Below are 13,031 nucleotides of genomic sequence, written 5' to 3'. Positions count from 1 at the left end.
TTATATGAAATAGAAAAAATAAAATTATTGATTCAATTATTAAAAAATAAAAAATTTATCAATTTTTTATTAAACATGTCAACAAATTAGTTTTGAGAAAGTACAAAATATGAGCGACATTTGTGGTATAAAGTTAATATCTATCAGCCAGTTTTAGATTTTGAAAGGCATAAAGTTAATATTTAAATTGTATAGAAGTGACATTTATGATAGAAAGTACATATTATAATTCTATAAAAGAAATGGTAGAAAGTACAAACACCACACTTTGGTTATGAAAGTGGCTCCTATAAACATATGTAAAAAGTAATAGTTGTTATGTATTTTTATATACAAAAAATCATGTCTAGTTAGCCACCATATCGCCATGTGAATATAAAAGGCCATCTCACAAACACAAAAGCTCAGAAACTAGTTATAGCTTAAAGAAGAAAAGCGCGTTTCAGAAACAAATTATGGAAGAGTGGTGGTGGCGGTGTTTGTTTTTCATAACGGTGTCTCTTGCCACCGTGAACGGTGGCAGTGTTACTTACGACAGAACATCGTTAATCATCAATGGACAACATCAAATCCTCTTCTCTGGTTCAATTCACTATCCTCGTAGTACTCCTCAGGTACGTTCAAGCTTCTACTGCTTCAATAATGCATGTTTCTTTTTGTGTTATTAAATTTTCTTAATAGCAATAAAAGATTGTATAAGATTCAGTTTATTATACTTCTCTCTAATTCGAATGATTAGTCTAGAAAATTACGCATATGAGAAGCAATGATGCATATATGTTTTTAGGGGTTAAGAAGAAAGAGAGATAAAGACAAGGGAGGGAATCATTTTATTCTTATTGTCTTTATTAGGTAAGAAATATATTTTGTACTCAATTTCAAATTATTTATAGAAAAATAAAATAAAATCAGAATTAAATTATATGGATGCTCAATCTGACAAAAGTTGTTTTTCTTTACAAAAATGTATGTAACATGTGCTTTCTGATTAATTTTATTTTATCAAGTATACTTATACTAATTAAATACTTTGTCCTTATTTTGAATCATGATGACAACTACCATAGTGTATGTTTCACATGGTGAGGCCCTTGAAAATGTTTTTAATTATTTTGTTTGACCATTATTTGAGTATAATCTTATTTTTTTCTGAAATTATGTGAATATGAGTAAGCTTTCAATTATTGTTTTTTTTTAGACATGAGTAAGCTTTTAATTAAACTATATTAATATCACTTGAGGTTTGACTTGATTGATCTTGTTGGTGTGAGCCATTAATTAGGATCATTTGAGTTTTGTTTTTTCAGTGAATCTAGGTTGTCCTCTAATATTGTTTAATTATTTTATTATTTAGTGTCGTTGCCGTCTTGGCAAAATTAAGGATTAAAAAAATATGTATAATTATATTATCATGGTCATTTTTTAAACTATATGTATTGGAAAAATCTTCGAAAATGATGTTTTACATAATTTGTATAAATTAATTTGTTTTCATTCTCAAATTATATTGTTCTATGTACCTACTGATTTAAATCTTGGACGTTATACCTAATACGTGAATTTGGGTCCCTTACTTATGGCAACTATATTATTATTATTATGCAGAAATAAGAATATTATTCTATATTTCTCTTTGTATTTAACATTTTATTAATATATTTTGTTTTAAAATAATTGAAATAATTTCATTTACAATAGTTTGATGTAATGGTGTGTCCAAGCATATCCTTATCCATAAATTTCATATCACTAAAAAAACTATTGAATGATTGAAACTTTCATTTTCAAAAATATGTATACTTTAAAAAATTAAATATATGTTTCCTCTACTCCAAAACCTCTCCTCCCAAACACACTATTAGAGACGTGGGAGAAACAATTATTTGATGCCATTTAAGTTAAAGTTATAAAATAGTTATATTAAAAATAAACAAACAATCACATTCATCTTCTTGTCGATTTCCTCCTCAAAGGTTCCAAAATGACAATGTAGTACAAAAACAATATCAACTAGTCTTTCTTTTTACTCAAAAAAAATAGCACCTCTAAATTGCGAACTAAAATTAATTAGGTGAATTGTACAAATTAGAAAAATTGTATGAATTTTTACATTAATATATATATATATATATATATATATATATATATATATATATATATATATATATATATATATATATATATATATATATATATATATATATATATATATATATATATATATATATATATATATATATATATATATATATAAATTCACTTAATGTATAAAAATATATCATTCACTTAATGAGGATTAATTAGATAGAGAATAATTGAGAGTGAGAATTTTAATTTTCATTATCAATAAATTGAGAGTGAAATATTACAGGAGATTAATTACTATACACTGTGAGTGTAAAAAGTTTTACACCGTCGATTCATCACCATCACCCGTTTGTATTATTTTATAGATTTTAAAGATAAAAGTCAAACTTCTTTTAATATCTGACGTCTATAATTAACTGATGGTGTAAAACTCTTTTTTACTGACAGTGTATTTCAATTAATCTCATACTACAATTAAAAAATATTGCAAGTAATTATTATAATGCGATTAATGAAACTGTTTTTATTTTTCCAGCTCATCTCAATTGAAAATTAAAAAATAAAACTGAAAATTGAAAATCAAAACATATTTTGATAGTTTCAGTGTTTTAGATTTTAAAACACTGAATTTTAAAAGTGTTTTTAGAAATAATTTTAAAAAACAAATATATCAAACAAATTTTTTATTTTTCGATTTTAAAAATTATAAAACTGTTTTTTAAAACCGTTTTAAACAGGCACTAAATCTCTTACAGAATTGTATCAATTTTCTGAATGACAATGATTGTGTATGTTACAATCCAACCCTTAGTTTGTTAAAAAGTTTTTTAGAATTTAATATTTTTTATATATTACATATCAAACAATTGCCTTACATATTTAAAAAAAAAGAGTTGTATGAAGAAAATTTTGCATTTTAACAATATTATTTTAAGGGTAATTAATTGTTTTCCAATGCATGCACATCATATAAAATGTAATAAAGAAAAGTTTTACACCAAAATTTTAAAATCTTATTTATGATCTATTGTGTCAAATAATATATTAAATAATTTTGCTTTAATTTTAATTAAACTTTGTTTAAAAAACTAGATTACAAAAGAAGCAATAATGATTTTACAAATTAAAAGAAAATGATACTTAAATTATCTCTAAGGCGATATTTTATTTTGGAAATTGATTTCGAGCACACAATATTGAAGGCTTTATATTTTTTAATGTGAAAAATAAAATTTTCCGAAACAACAAAGGATAAAGGATAATGGATGTGTTTAAAAGTTATTTTCTATATATACTCTTTTATTTTTTACCAAACGAGATTGAATGGACAAATTAGGTTAATTGGTATGTTAAGAGAAGATAACTCATTCATTTGTCCATGTATAAGAAATAGTGTTAGTCCCTCCGTCTCAAAATATTAAAAAAAAAATTGTTATTAAGAAAAATAATAAATGAAAGAGTACATATTTATATCTTTTTATTTTTGGTCCTTATATTTTTTTTTAAGAATCTTTAAATATTAAAGTTCATCTGATTTTAATTCTTAAAATTAAAATTTGTAGAAAAATTTGTATGTTTTTTTTAAAGATTTCAACATCAGCGATGTTTTAAAAATCGGATCGGAAATTGAACCGGTAAAACTTACGATTTAAAATTTAATTGGTTCAAATGATTATACTTACCGTCGAACCGTTTATTAAATAAACTAATAATATAAAATTAAATTTTATAGATGTCACATGTGTGATAACTTAATAAAATAATTATTTCAAAAATCTATTACAAAGATAATATAACAATATCGTTAATTCATATAATAAGATAACATCACATATAATTCCACCCTTCATTTCAACCTTTATTCAAAAATAATTTGACCAAATTAAAGAATTCTAATAAAAAAAGTTAAACTAATTTAAATCAAAATTAAAATAATAGAATATAATAATTAAAATAAAATTCAAATAATTAAATATACTTAAATTTAATAAGATAAAATACCAAAAGTAAATAATATAATATACTTCATTAAAAAAAATTGAGTTGAACTACAACAAACAAGTTTTAATTGACAACAAACGATATTGACTCGAGCAATAATAAATATTGAATTAGATATCGTGATTATGTTTAAAAGAGACGGCATGACGATGATGGAGTGTGATCGAAAGAAAAACTATAATGGAGTGACAAATTTAAAAGTTTGTATGGTCTTAAAAAGAATATGGAATTCATTTTTACTATTTGGGGAATGTATGTTAAGTTTTAATATTGACATATTAAAATTGTAAAAAAAATTGAAAAATGGTTAATTTTATACAATTTTTTTTAACCGGACGATTTTACAAAACCAACTCCAATTCTTTGGTTATAATGATTTTGGACGGTTCAATCTGGTTTTAACCCACTAACGATTTTGAAAGGTTGATCGAACCAGATTCATTTCCGATTCCCGATCCAATTGATTGAACTGGACGATTCAATCCGATTTTTAAAAAAATATGTACACGTAATTTTACCTGAATCAAAAGACTATTTAAATTTATTGAATTAACGTCTTGAAAGTAATGCCGACAATATTAATTAAGAGTAAAATTGATAAAGTAAAACAAACTTAAAACAATATTTTTAACTAAAAAACACTTATTTTAAGATAGAGATAGTAATAATTAGAATCAAATTAAAAATCACTTAATTGAAAGCTCACTTCTTTTAAACGATGTTTGAAGGGGCTAAGAGTAACATGAAGAAATGCTCACTTTTAAATGATGAATTGCAATTAATCTGTTCATGATGATTTGAACAGATGTGGCCAAACTTAATTGCCAAAGCCAAGGAAGGAGGATTAGATGTCATACAAACTTACGTTTTTTGGAATCTTCATGAGCCTCAACAAGCCCAGGTAACTTCATTTCTTCTTGAACTCATTAATTATTTACAAAGAAAATGCATGGTTGTGATTATTGACTTCTTTTGCAGTATGAGTTTAGTGGAAGACTTGATTTAGTTGGATTCATTAAAGAAATTCAAGCACAAGGTTTATATGTCACCCTTCGAATTGGACCTTACATTGAGAGTGAATGTACTTATGGGTAAGATTACCAAATTATTCATAAAATAAATGTTTTTCATTGCTAAGTTTTAGAACAAACTAGTAACTCAAATTTGTTGTTGTATTGTAGGGGTCTACCATTATGGTTGCATGATATTCCAGGAATTGTATTTAGATCAGATAATGATCAATTCAAGGTACCAATAACTTATGATTTTCTTCCATCCATTCAATAATTTAATATACTATATTAAGAATACTTAATAATTGACCTTTTCTTAATGGCAGTTCCACATGCAAAGATTCACTGCCACAATAGTCAACATGATGAAATCAGCCAATCTTTATGCTTCACAAGGAGGGCCTATCATACTATCTCAGGTTTAAATTTCAATGCAACAACAAAGAGTTGTTAATTATATATAAGAGCTTCTTTTCACATGATTCTTATAAGCCGAACTCGTCCAAAAGTAAACATCCGAATGAGAGAAAAACACATTTTTTCTCACATTCGGATGGGTGAATCCAAATGTGGAATTTGAGACGGGTTGGCTCTTAAGAAGTTGTGGAGGTCCGTGTGTGTTTTTGTTGTTGGTACTTACAAATTGCTTATAATCCATATAGATTGAGAATGAATATGGAAACATCGAAAGGGCATTTCAAGAGAATGGACTGGCCTATATTCATTGGGCCGCCCAAATGGCCGTCGGACTCCAAACGGGTGTGCCTTGGGTAATGTGTAAACAAGACAATGCTCCTGATCCAGTGGTTAGTCTCAAATGTATTGTTAGTTTTACACACAAATTATAAAAGTGTTATGTGTTTGATTCAAATTTAAATCAAATTACAAACTGCAGATCAACACATGCAATGGCATGCAATGTGGGACAACATTTAAGGGACCAAACTCGCCTAACAAGCCTTCGCTATGGACAGAGAATTGGACTAGTTTGTATGTTCTTGTGCATTTTTTTCATTGCAATTAACAAACAACCATTCTTTTAAAGTTTAATCAGATAGCAAAATGTCTTACTATACTAATTCCATTAATTTGAAGTTATCAAGCCTTTGGTGGAAAACCATACTTGAGATCAGCTTCAGACATTGCATATAATGTCGCCTTGTTCATTGCAAAGAAAGGAAGCTATGTCAATTACTACATGGTATCATCACTCTCTATAATTGCTCTTTTTCTTTCTCTAATCTGTTTTTTCAACTTATCTTGATATGTGTTATATTTGTATTCGTAACTAACCTGATGGATTTGATGCAGTACCATGGAGGAACCAATTTTGATAGATTGGCCTCCGCCTTCATAACAACCGCTTATTATGATGAAGCTCCACTCGATGAATATGGTATGATTTTTTCCTTTCTCCTTCTGAGTAAAAATGCATATATCAAAACCATTATCATTGATTGACTATGCTAAGGTAACCACAGGTTTGATTAAGCAACCAAAATGGGGACATCTTAAGGATCTACATGCTGCAGTGAAGTCATGTTCAGAACCTCTACTTTATGGAACTCAAACCACATTAAGCTTAGGCTCACAACAACAAGTAATTAAAAATGAAGATTTCTCGACATATTTTCCTTACTTCTTTTTAACTAGTACCTTAAATAGAAGGAAACAAAAAAAAATCAATATTATGTTTCTAATCAATTAATCATTTTCTCACCTCTTTTCTTCAGGCTTATGTTTTCAAAAGCTCCACGGAATGTGCTGCCTTCTTGGAAAATAGTGGACCTGGAGATATCATAATCCAATTTCAAAATATTCCGCATCAATTGCCCGGAAAATCAATCAGTATTCTACCAGACTGCAAGAATGTAGTCTTCAATACTGGCAAGGTAAAACCAAATACTTCATACATACTTTTCTTCGTCATTTGTTTTGAAGGAACAACGAGTTTCTATTCTTTATTACCTGTCTTACTTCGACAATCATCTTTTGAATCAATGAGTTACATTACAGAAATATAAAATAGTTAGTGAAAGGTGTTTCACACTTCTATGTTCTTGTAGTTGAGTATACAGAACAATGCCAGAGTAATGAAAACACAAATACAGTTCAACTCAGCTGAAAAATGGAAAGTGTATACAGAACTCGTCCCTAATTTTGACGATACTTCATTACGAGCAAACACATTATTAGACCAAATCAGCACAGCAAAAGATATATCGGACTATATGTGGTACACTTTTAGGTAAAATAGCAACATATATTCTATATGCCAGCTGCACTTACGAATGTTTCCTGTATCATAAATACTCCATTTGTTACTAAGATGCTTGTTGACATGTTGATGGTGCAGGCTTAATGACAACTCTCCTAATGCTCAATCTGTTCTTAGTATATACAGCGAAGGACATGTTTTGCATTCTTTCATCAATGGAGTTTTAAAAGGCAAGCCCTAAATCTCATTTCTAAGAATCATGATTCTTAGGATAGGAGGAAAACATATTTGTATAGAAGAAAAACAATATCAATATTTTTACCGACTCGGTTATGACACAAGCATTACTTCAGAAAATAACACATTTTTCTTTCATATTGAATAAAATTCTGCATCACTTGTTCAAATTATTTATATTTCAAAGTACAATTTGAGATGTTAATATTTGGGCTTTATACATGCTTTTGACTCTAGGTTCTGCACATGGAAATCACGACAATTTGAATGTTGCAATGGAGGAAAGTGTCGATCTGATAAACGGGATGAACAACATTTCCATTCTTAGTGCAACAGTTGGATTGCCGGTAATTGTCTCAATTGTTTTCTTATTTATCACTCATCATCAACTAAGAAAACCACAAGATATATATTAGACAACACGGTAACCAAAAAAGGATTATGGATTACATGAAATGTGTTTTTTTTTACCTAAAGAACTCAGGAGCATTTCTAGAGCAAAGAGTTGCTGGTTTGCGTAAAGTGAACGTTCAAGGAAGAGATTTAACTAGTTACGCATGGGGATATCAGGTAATTATCTCTCCACGGTGAGACATTGATTTAGTAGACTTCAGTTAAATGGGATCACAATTATCAATCTTGTTTCTTTAATCATATAATCATCTTGACATACTATTCACAATGTAGTTCTCAGAACTTAAATTATATGGTTTTCCTACAACTTTTCTCTCTGAGCAAACTTCTTATCTATCCCTATAAACTATCATTATCCACTGCTTAAAATGTAGAAGAATTAGAAGTGTGTTTTGAACCATCAGCCCTGATTGCAGTCATTTAAACAAAATTCTATCCACTGCATACTGATGTTGAATTTTCAAATGAAGGTTGGGTTGTTAGGAGAAAAATTGCAAATATATACAGTCAATGGATTAAGTAAAGTTCAGTGGGAAAACTTTCAAAGCTCTACTAAACCACTCACGTGGTATCAGGTAATTTATTATCATTATATTCCGTTTGTTCCACAATTTTTTATCAACCTTTCTAAGGATTGGGAAGGCGATGAAGGTGTAAACTATTTCACCACCACTCCCTCTCAACATTTATATTCAATATTATTTAACAACTTACTACTAACTATTTCACCAACACTCCCTCTCAACATTTATATTCAATATTATTTAACAACTTATTACTAACATTTTTTCATTAAAAAAACAACGGTGTACTAATATTGATTTACCTGTTGAGTGACAGACCACATTTGATGCACCTGCAAGCAATGATCCTGTTGCGCTTAACCTTGGTTCCATGGGAAAGGGACTCGTTTGGGTTAATGGTCAAGGTATTGGTCGATATTGGGTATCTTTCCACACATCAAATGGCACTCCTTCACAACAATGGTATGTTTCTGTGCTATAATTTTTCTCTTATTCCTACTTCTCAAGATAATTCATGTTTTACACTGATATATAAATAATTAAACCAAGCATTTATTTACTTTCAACTGATTGTTTTTATTCAGGTACCACATACCCCGTTCCTTCCTCAAATCTACAGGGAACCTACTTGTTATACTAGAAGAAGAAACTGGGAACCCCTTAGGAATCACTATAGACACAGTATACATCACAAGTTGAGATCCTCTCCATTTGAAAGATCACACATCATTAGTAAACATTAAACAAGACTGCCCTGGCAGTCATATGAAAAGAAATTGTATCATAGAATTGATATATCATTATTTGTAGCATTATATGGCTTCAAGGTTACTGAAAAAGAGTTATCATACAAGCAGAGAGCCAGAGGTATAGCTAAAAAAAGATATATGTTTGCATAGTCTTGTATGGTCAAGAGAAAAATTTAGATGTTTTTCCTAAAATATAAGTGAGTAAATTAAGAGACAATATAGTTATTATTTGTGAGGAATCTTCAATATTTTTATTGACAGCCAAAATAAGAATAGGGAATTATTTTCTACGCACATGGTAATTGTTATCCTTAAACTGCTTTATAGAAATTATGCAATATGAATGAGCACACTCATACTAAATTGTAATATAGTAGTATTTAGTATATTAGCATTTAATCATAATCAAGGTAATGTAGTTAAAGAAAATGCTAACAAGTGCCCTTAGAACATTGTTTAAGAAGTCATACAAGGAAACTTTTGCATAGAAAATGATGTATTTATTATTTTGACAATTATTTAACTTGTATTTTCAAGACAAATTTAATTTTATATAATTTTAAACAATATCCTTAAAAACAGTGTCAATTGAAAGTAAACAATTCTATACATCCATGCAATGTAACTAGATGAAGTGCATGCCAACATTCATTAGACAAAAGAACATTCACACGGAAGTAACATGTTACACCTACATATAAGAGCAAAGGTAAAGTCTTATAATTTGGGGAAGCTAATATTGACGTACATAATCAATTATGTCAAGTGTTTATTTAAATGGAAAGAAAAAGCTTGTCATATAACAAGAAATGGGAAAATAAATCTTTCTACTGATAAAGAAGAATTGTGCAGAATATCAAATACAATAGATTAATCTGATACAAATCAAATGCAAAGAATGTATGGTCAAAACAGTGGTGGATGAACTATTGGTAGAAGACATGGTCAATGCAAACAATGAATTGTTGAAGGAGAAAACAACGGACATGCAGGTCAACATCAATGGCTGTGAATTGTCCCTGATCTCGCACCCTTTATCTCTGTTTGCATCTTCTCTCTGTTACCCAAGATCTCCCTATTAGTCTCAAATAAAAAAGAAATGAAACAGAGAATCATGTAAGGGCGGAATCAAGTTAGTATTGACTATGACCAATACTTCCATCTCTATTATTTATTCTGACAACAGTTCATCTTCCATGTCTACAATGATTATGTCTTCCGCAATTACTTCACTGTCCACCTTTGATTTGACCATGTCTTAAACTGATAGTTCGTTGTCCACCTGTGTCGACCATGATTGAAGGTTGTTGAAAGATCTGTAAACAATAATGCATAGTAGAAGAACCCGCATATAGTAGTTTAAACATTCCCCACATTCATCACTCAGCAGTGTGATACCGCAACATTCTATCTCACAAAATCTTAACCGTAGTGTGTCACGCCTGAGTCTCCAGCATTTATATCTCCAGAGGCCCACCACCTGTAGATCTCACTCTAATTGATAAAAGAAAAAAGTAAAATATCGTCCAGATAGTGGAATGCCTAATCTACAAAGTCAAGATTAAAAGACTGAAATTGTTTTTCTTACCAGATTCTTCTTCACTGTTTTCTATCTTGGCAGGCTTCGGCTGTTTGGTAGCCCTCAAATGTAAGGGTAGGATGGCCTTTTGTGAAGGCAACTCAGCAATAAATAAAACAGCTTGAGCCCAGCCCGCATATTTACCATATTTCGTTACAAATGCCTCTGCAACACGATTGCAGAGCTTCAGCGTCAACTTGGAACCTGCAAGCTCAGGTAAGAGATACTTTTGGGCAATCTTACCCAAGTTTGAAAACAATAAATCCAAATTAACTCCCAAGAAAAAAGTAGTATAACCATAAAAGTCTACTAGATGCAATAACCACTAATGCATAAATGATATCAAAAAAACATACTACTCTGGTCACTATTATAAGCAAATATTCTCTTTTCAGATGCATGCATTGAATAATTGATGTATCTAACCTATATATATAGACTAGATACATCAATTATTCAATGAATAAAAAAATGAATATTTGCTTACAATAGTGACCAGAGACTGCATAAAATTACTACTTAATTAACAAAGGAGATTCAAAACCTACAATGAAACCCCATCCACAGAAATCATGACATGAATCAACCCGTTTGCTATCATCTTTGTCTTCTTAGTTCTTATACATTCAAATATATTTCCTATGATAGTACATCTTCCCACCCCATTCTATTACAACAACAGGACTTGACATGGTAATTGACGGCGACAAATTTGAACTTGAAGCAATTGACGATGAAAAGAAAGTAGCTTACCCGCCACACATGAACATCAACAGGAATTGCATGGTGTTGATCAAGGGAGTAGAGAGCTATGCAAGCAGCCACTTTAGGACCGACTCCAGGTAACTTGGAAAGTTGAGATATAACATCTTGAAGATCCAATTTCCGAAGAGAATAAAGCCATTCTTCTCCACCTTCAGGTTTTGATTGCAAAGCATTTACAGTGCCAACTATGTACTTAGCCCTATCAAGAAAAGAAAAAACAATCACATTCACATACAAATAAAACCCTCTGATAGCAGTTATTACAGTTATGGAATGAATGAACCAAACCTAACCTACCTGTAACCAAAACCAGCCTCTCTGAGTTGTTGTTCAGAAACCAATGAAAGCTGGTGAAGAGTAGGGAAGGCATGAAAATCAAAGCCTTCAACATGACCTAAATAAGTCCCAAGAGATGAAACGTAATCAACCATTTTAGTGATTCTACTAATATGATTATTAGAAGAACACATGAACTGAATCAAGCACTCAAAGGGATCTTGTCTCAAAACCCTAGCACCACCCAAATGTTGCGCTAATTCGGCGAACCTTTCATCGGAAGCCGAGAAAACCTCCCACGTGTCAGCGAGAGAAACGTCTGCGTTTAAGAAATCGAGCAATGCCGTTTTGGCATCGTGGTTGGAATGGGATTGGGAGTGAAGGGAGAAGCAAACGTCGCCGTTTTGGAGGTGTTTGAGGGATATGAGGTGGGATCCGACGACGCCTGTGTATTGGAAAGGAGCGGTGTTTTTCCATCGGAATGTTTGACCGGTGGGGAAGGTGAGGGGTAGTGAGAGCTCTTGTCGGGTTAGGTTGAGAGGGATCCATAGGCGGGATTTGGAGAGGTTGGTGGAGTGGCGGGATTGGGTTTGGGGTGTTGGAGGGGTTGAAGGTAGAGGAGGTAGCGGTTTGGGGGATCTTTTTCTCTTCATCGTTATTCTCACCTGCAAGATCAACGAAATCATGTAAGAAAGTAGCCGTTAATTTCTTGCCGGTATATATAAAGGTGAGAGAAAGGTCTAGTAATGCGGGTCTGGTCATGGTCCTGGGAAGGTTTGTTCACTTTTTGGTCTAAAAACATATAAGTATCCATAAAGAAAAGGGATGAGAAAGAACACTCTACACTATGGGATTTTTATAAGATCGGGTAGAGAGTTCCGTGCACATCTCGAATTTAATTTACTTTATTCTAAAAGTACCTTTTAAATTGGAGCTGTTATAATATCTCTGAAGCAATCAAGGGCTGAATCTATTATCGAATGGTTAATGATTGTACAAATTATTAATGGTTACTAAAACCTATTCAAATTACGCATTTTTTGTATCTATATAGACAAGGCTTGCAATATAAATAGATATTTGAGACTAAACAATGGAAGGGGACGTTGAATAACAAAAACAGGAGGGGAGATGAAAAGACCTTGACAACCCAAGAATGGTTGTCCC

General features: G+C 30.8%; 2 protein-coding genes across 4 annotated transcripts; one reads left to right on the top strand and one right to left on the bottom strand.

The window, feature by feature from the left end:
* The first annotated feature begins 227 nt into the window (after nt 1–227).
* LOC127082801 (beta-galactosidase 16) lies at nt 228–9,461 on the top strand. Of its 2 annotated transcripts, XM_051023042.1 has the most exons (19): nt 467–614; nt 788–852; nt 4,895–4,990; nt 5,068–5,180; nt 5,271–5,337; nt 5,429–5,521; nt 5,765–5,908; nt 5,998–6,092; nt 6,198–6,303; nt 6,414–6,498; nt 6,584–6,702; nt 6,836–6,994; nt 7,169–7,350; nt 7,459–7,550; nt 7,795–7,904; nt 8,035–8,127; nt 8,442–8,546; nt 8,812–8,957; nt 9,080–9,461. In XM_051023042.1, exons 3-19 carry the CDS (start codon nt 4,895–4,897, stop codon nt 9,192–9,194), a joined length of 1,920 nt encoding a protein of 639 aa, XP_050878999.1. In that variant the 5' UTR covers nt 467–614; nt 788–852; the 3' UTR covers nt 9,195–9,461. The 2 variants fall into 2 exon arrangements, with proteins under 2 accessions (XP_050878998.1, XP_050878999.1); XM_051023041.1 differs by lacking the exon at nt 788–852 and having other exon boundaries at nt 228–614.
* Nucleotides 9,462–9,942: 481 nt separating this feature from the next.
* Nucleotides 9,943–12,689, bottom strand: LOC127082800 (N-glycosylase/DNA lyase OGG1). Of its 2 annotated transcripts, none has more exons than XM_051023038.1 (4): nt 11,886–12,689; nt 11,577–11,787; nt 10,833–11,061; nt 9,943–10,724 (listed from the first exon to the last, which is right to left on the bottom strand). In XM_051023038.1, exons 1-4 carry the CDS (start codon nt 12,548–12,550, stop codon nt 10,702–10,704), a joined length of 1,128 nt encoding a protein of 375 aa, XP_050878995.1. In that variant the 5' UTR covers nt 12,551–12,689; the 3' UTR covers nt 9,943–10,701. The 2 variants fall into 2 exon arrangements, with proteins under 2 accessions (XP_050878995.1, XP_050878997.1); XM_051023040.1 differs by having other exon boundaries at nt 9,943–10,738; nt 11,886–12,685.
* Nucleotides 12,690–13,031: the final 342 nt, after the last annotated feature.

This window comes from Lathyrus oleraceus, chromosome 5, assembly GCF_024323335.1.
Source record: "Lathyrus oleraceus cultivar Zhongwan6 chromosome 5, CAAS_Psat_ZW6_1.0, whole genome shotgun sequence".
NCBI classification, from domain to species: Eukaryota; Viridiplantae; Streptophyta; class Magnoliopsida; order Fabales; family Fabaceae; genus Lathyrus; species Lathyrus oleraceus.
This window is presented reverse-complemented; position numbering and strand designations above follow the sequence as displayed.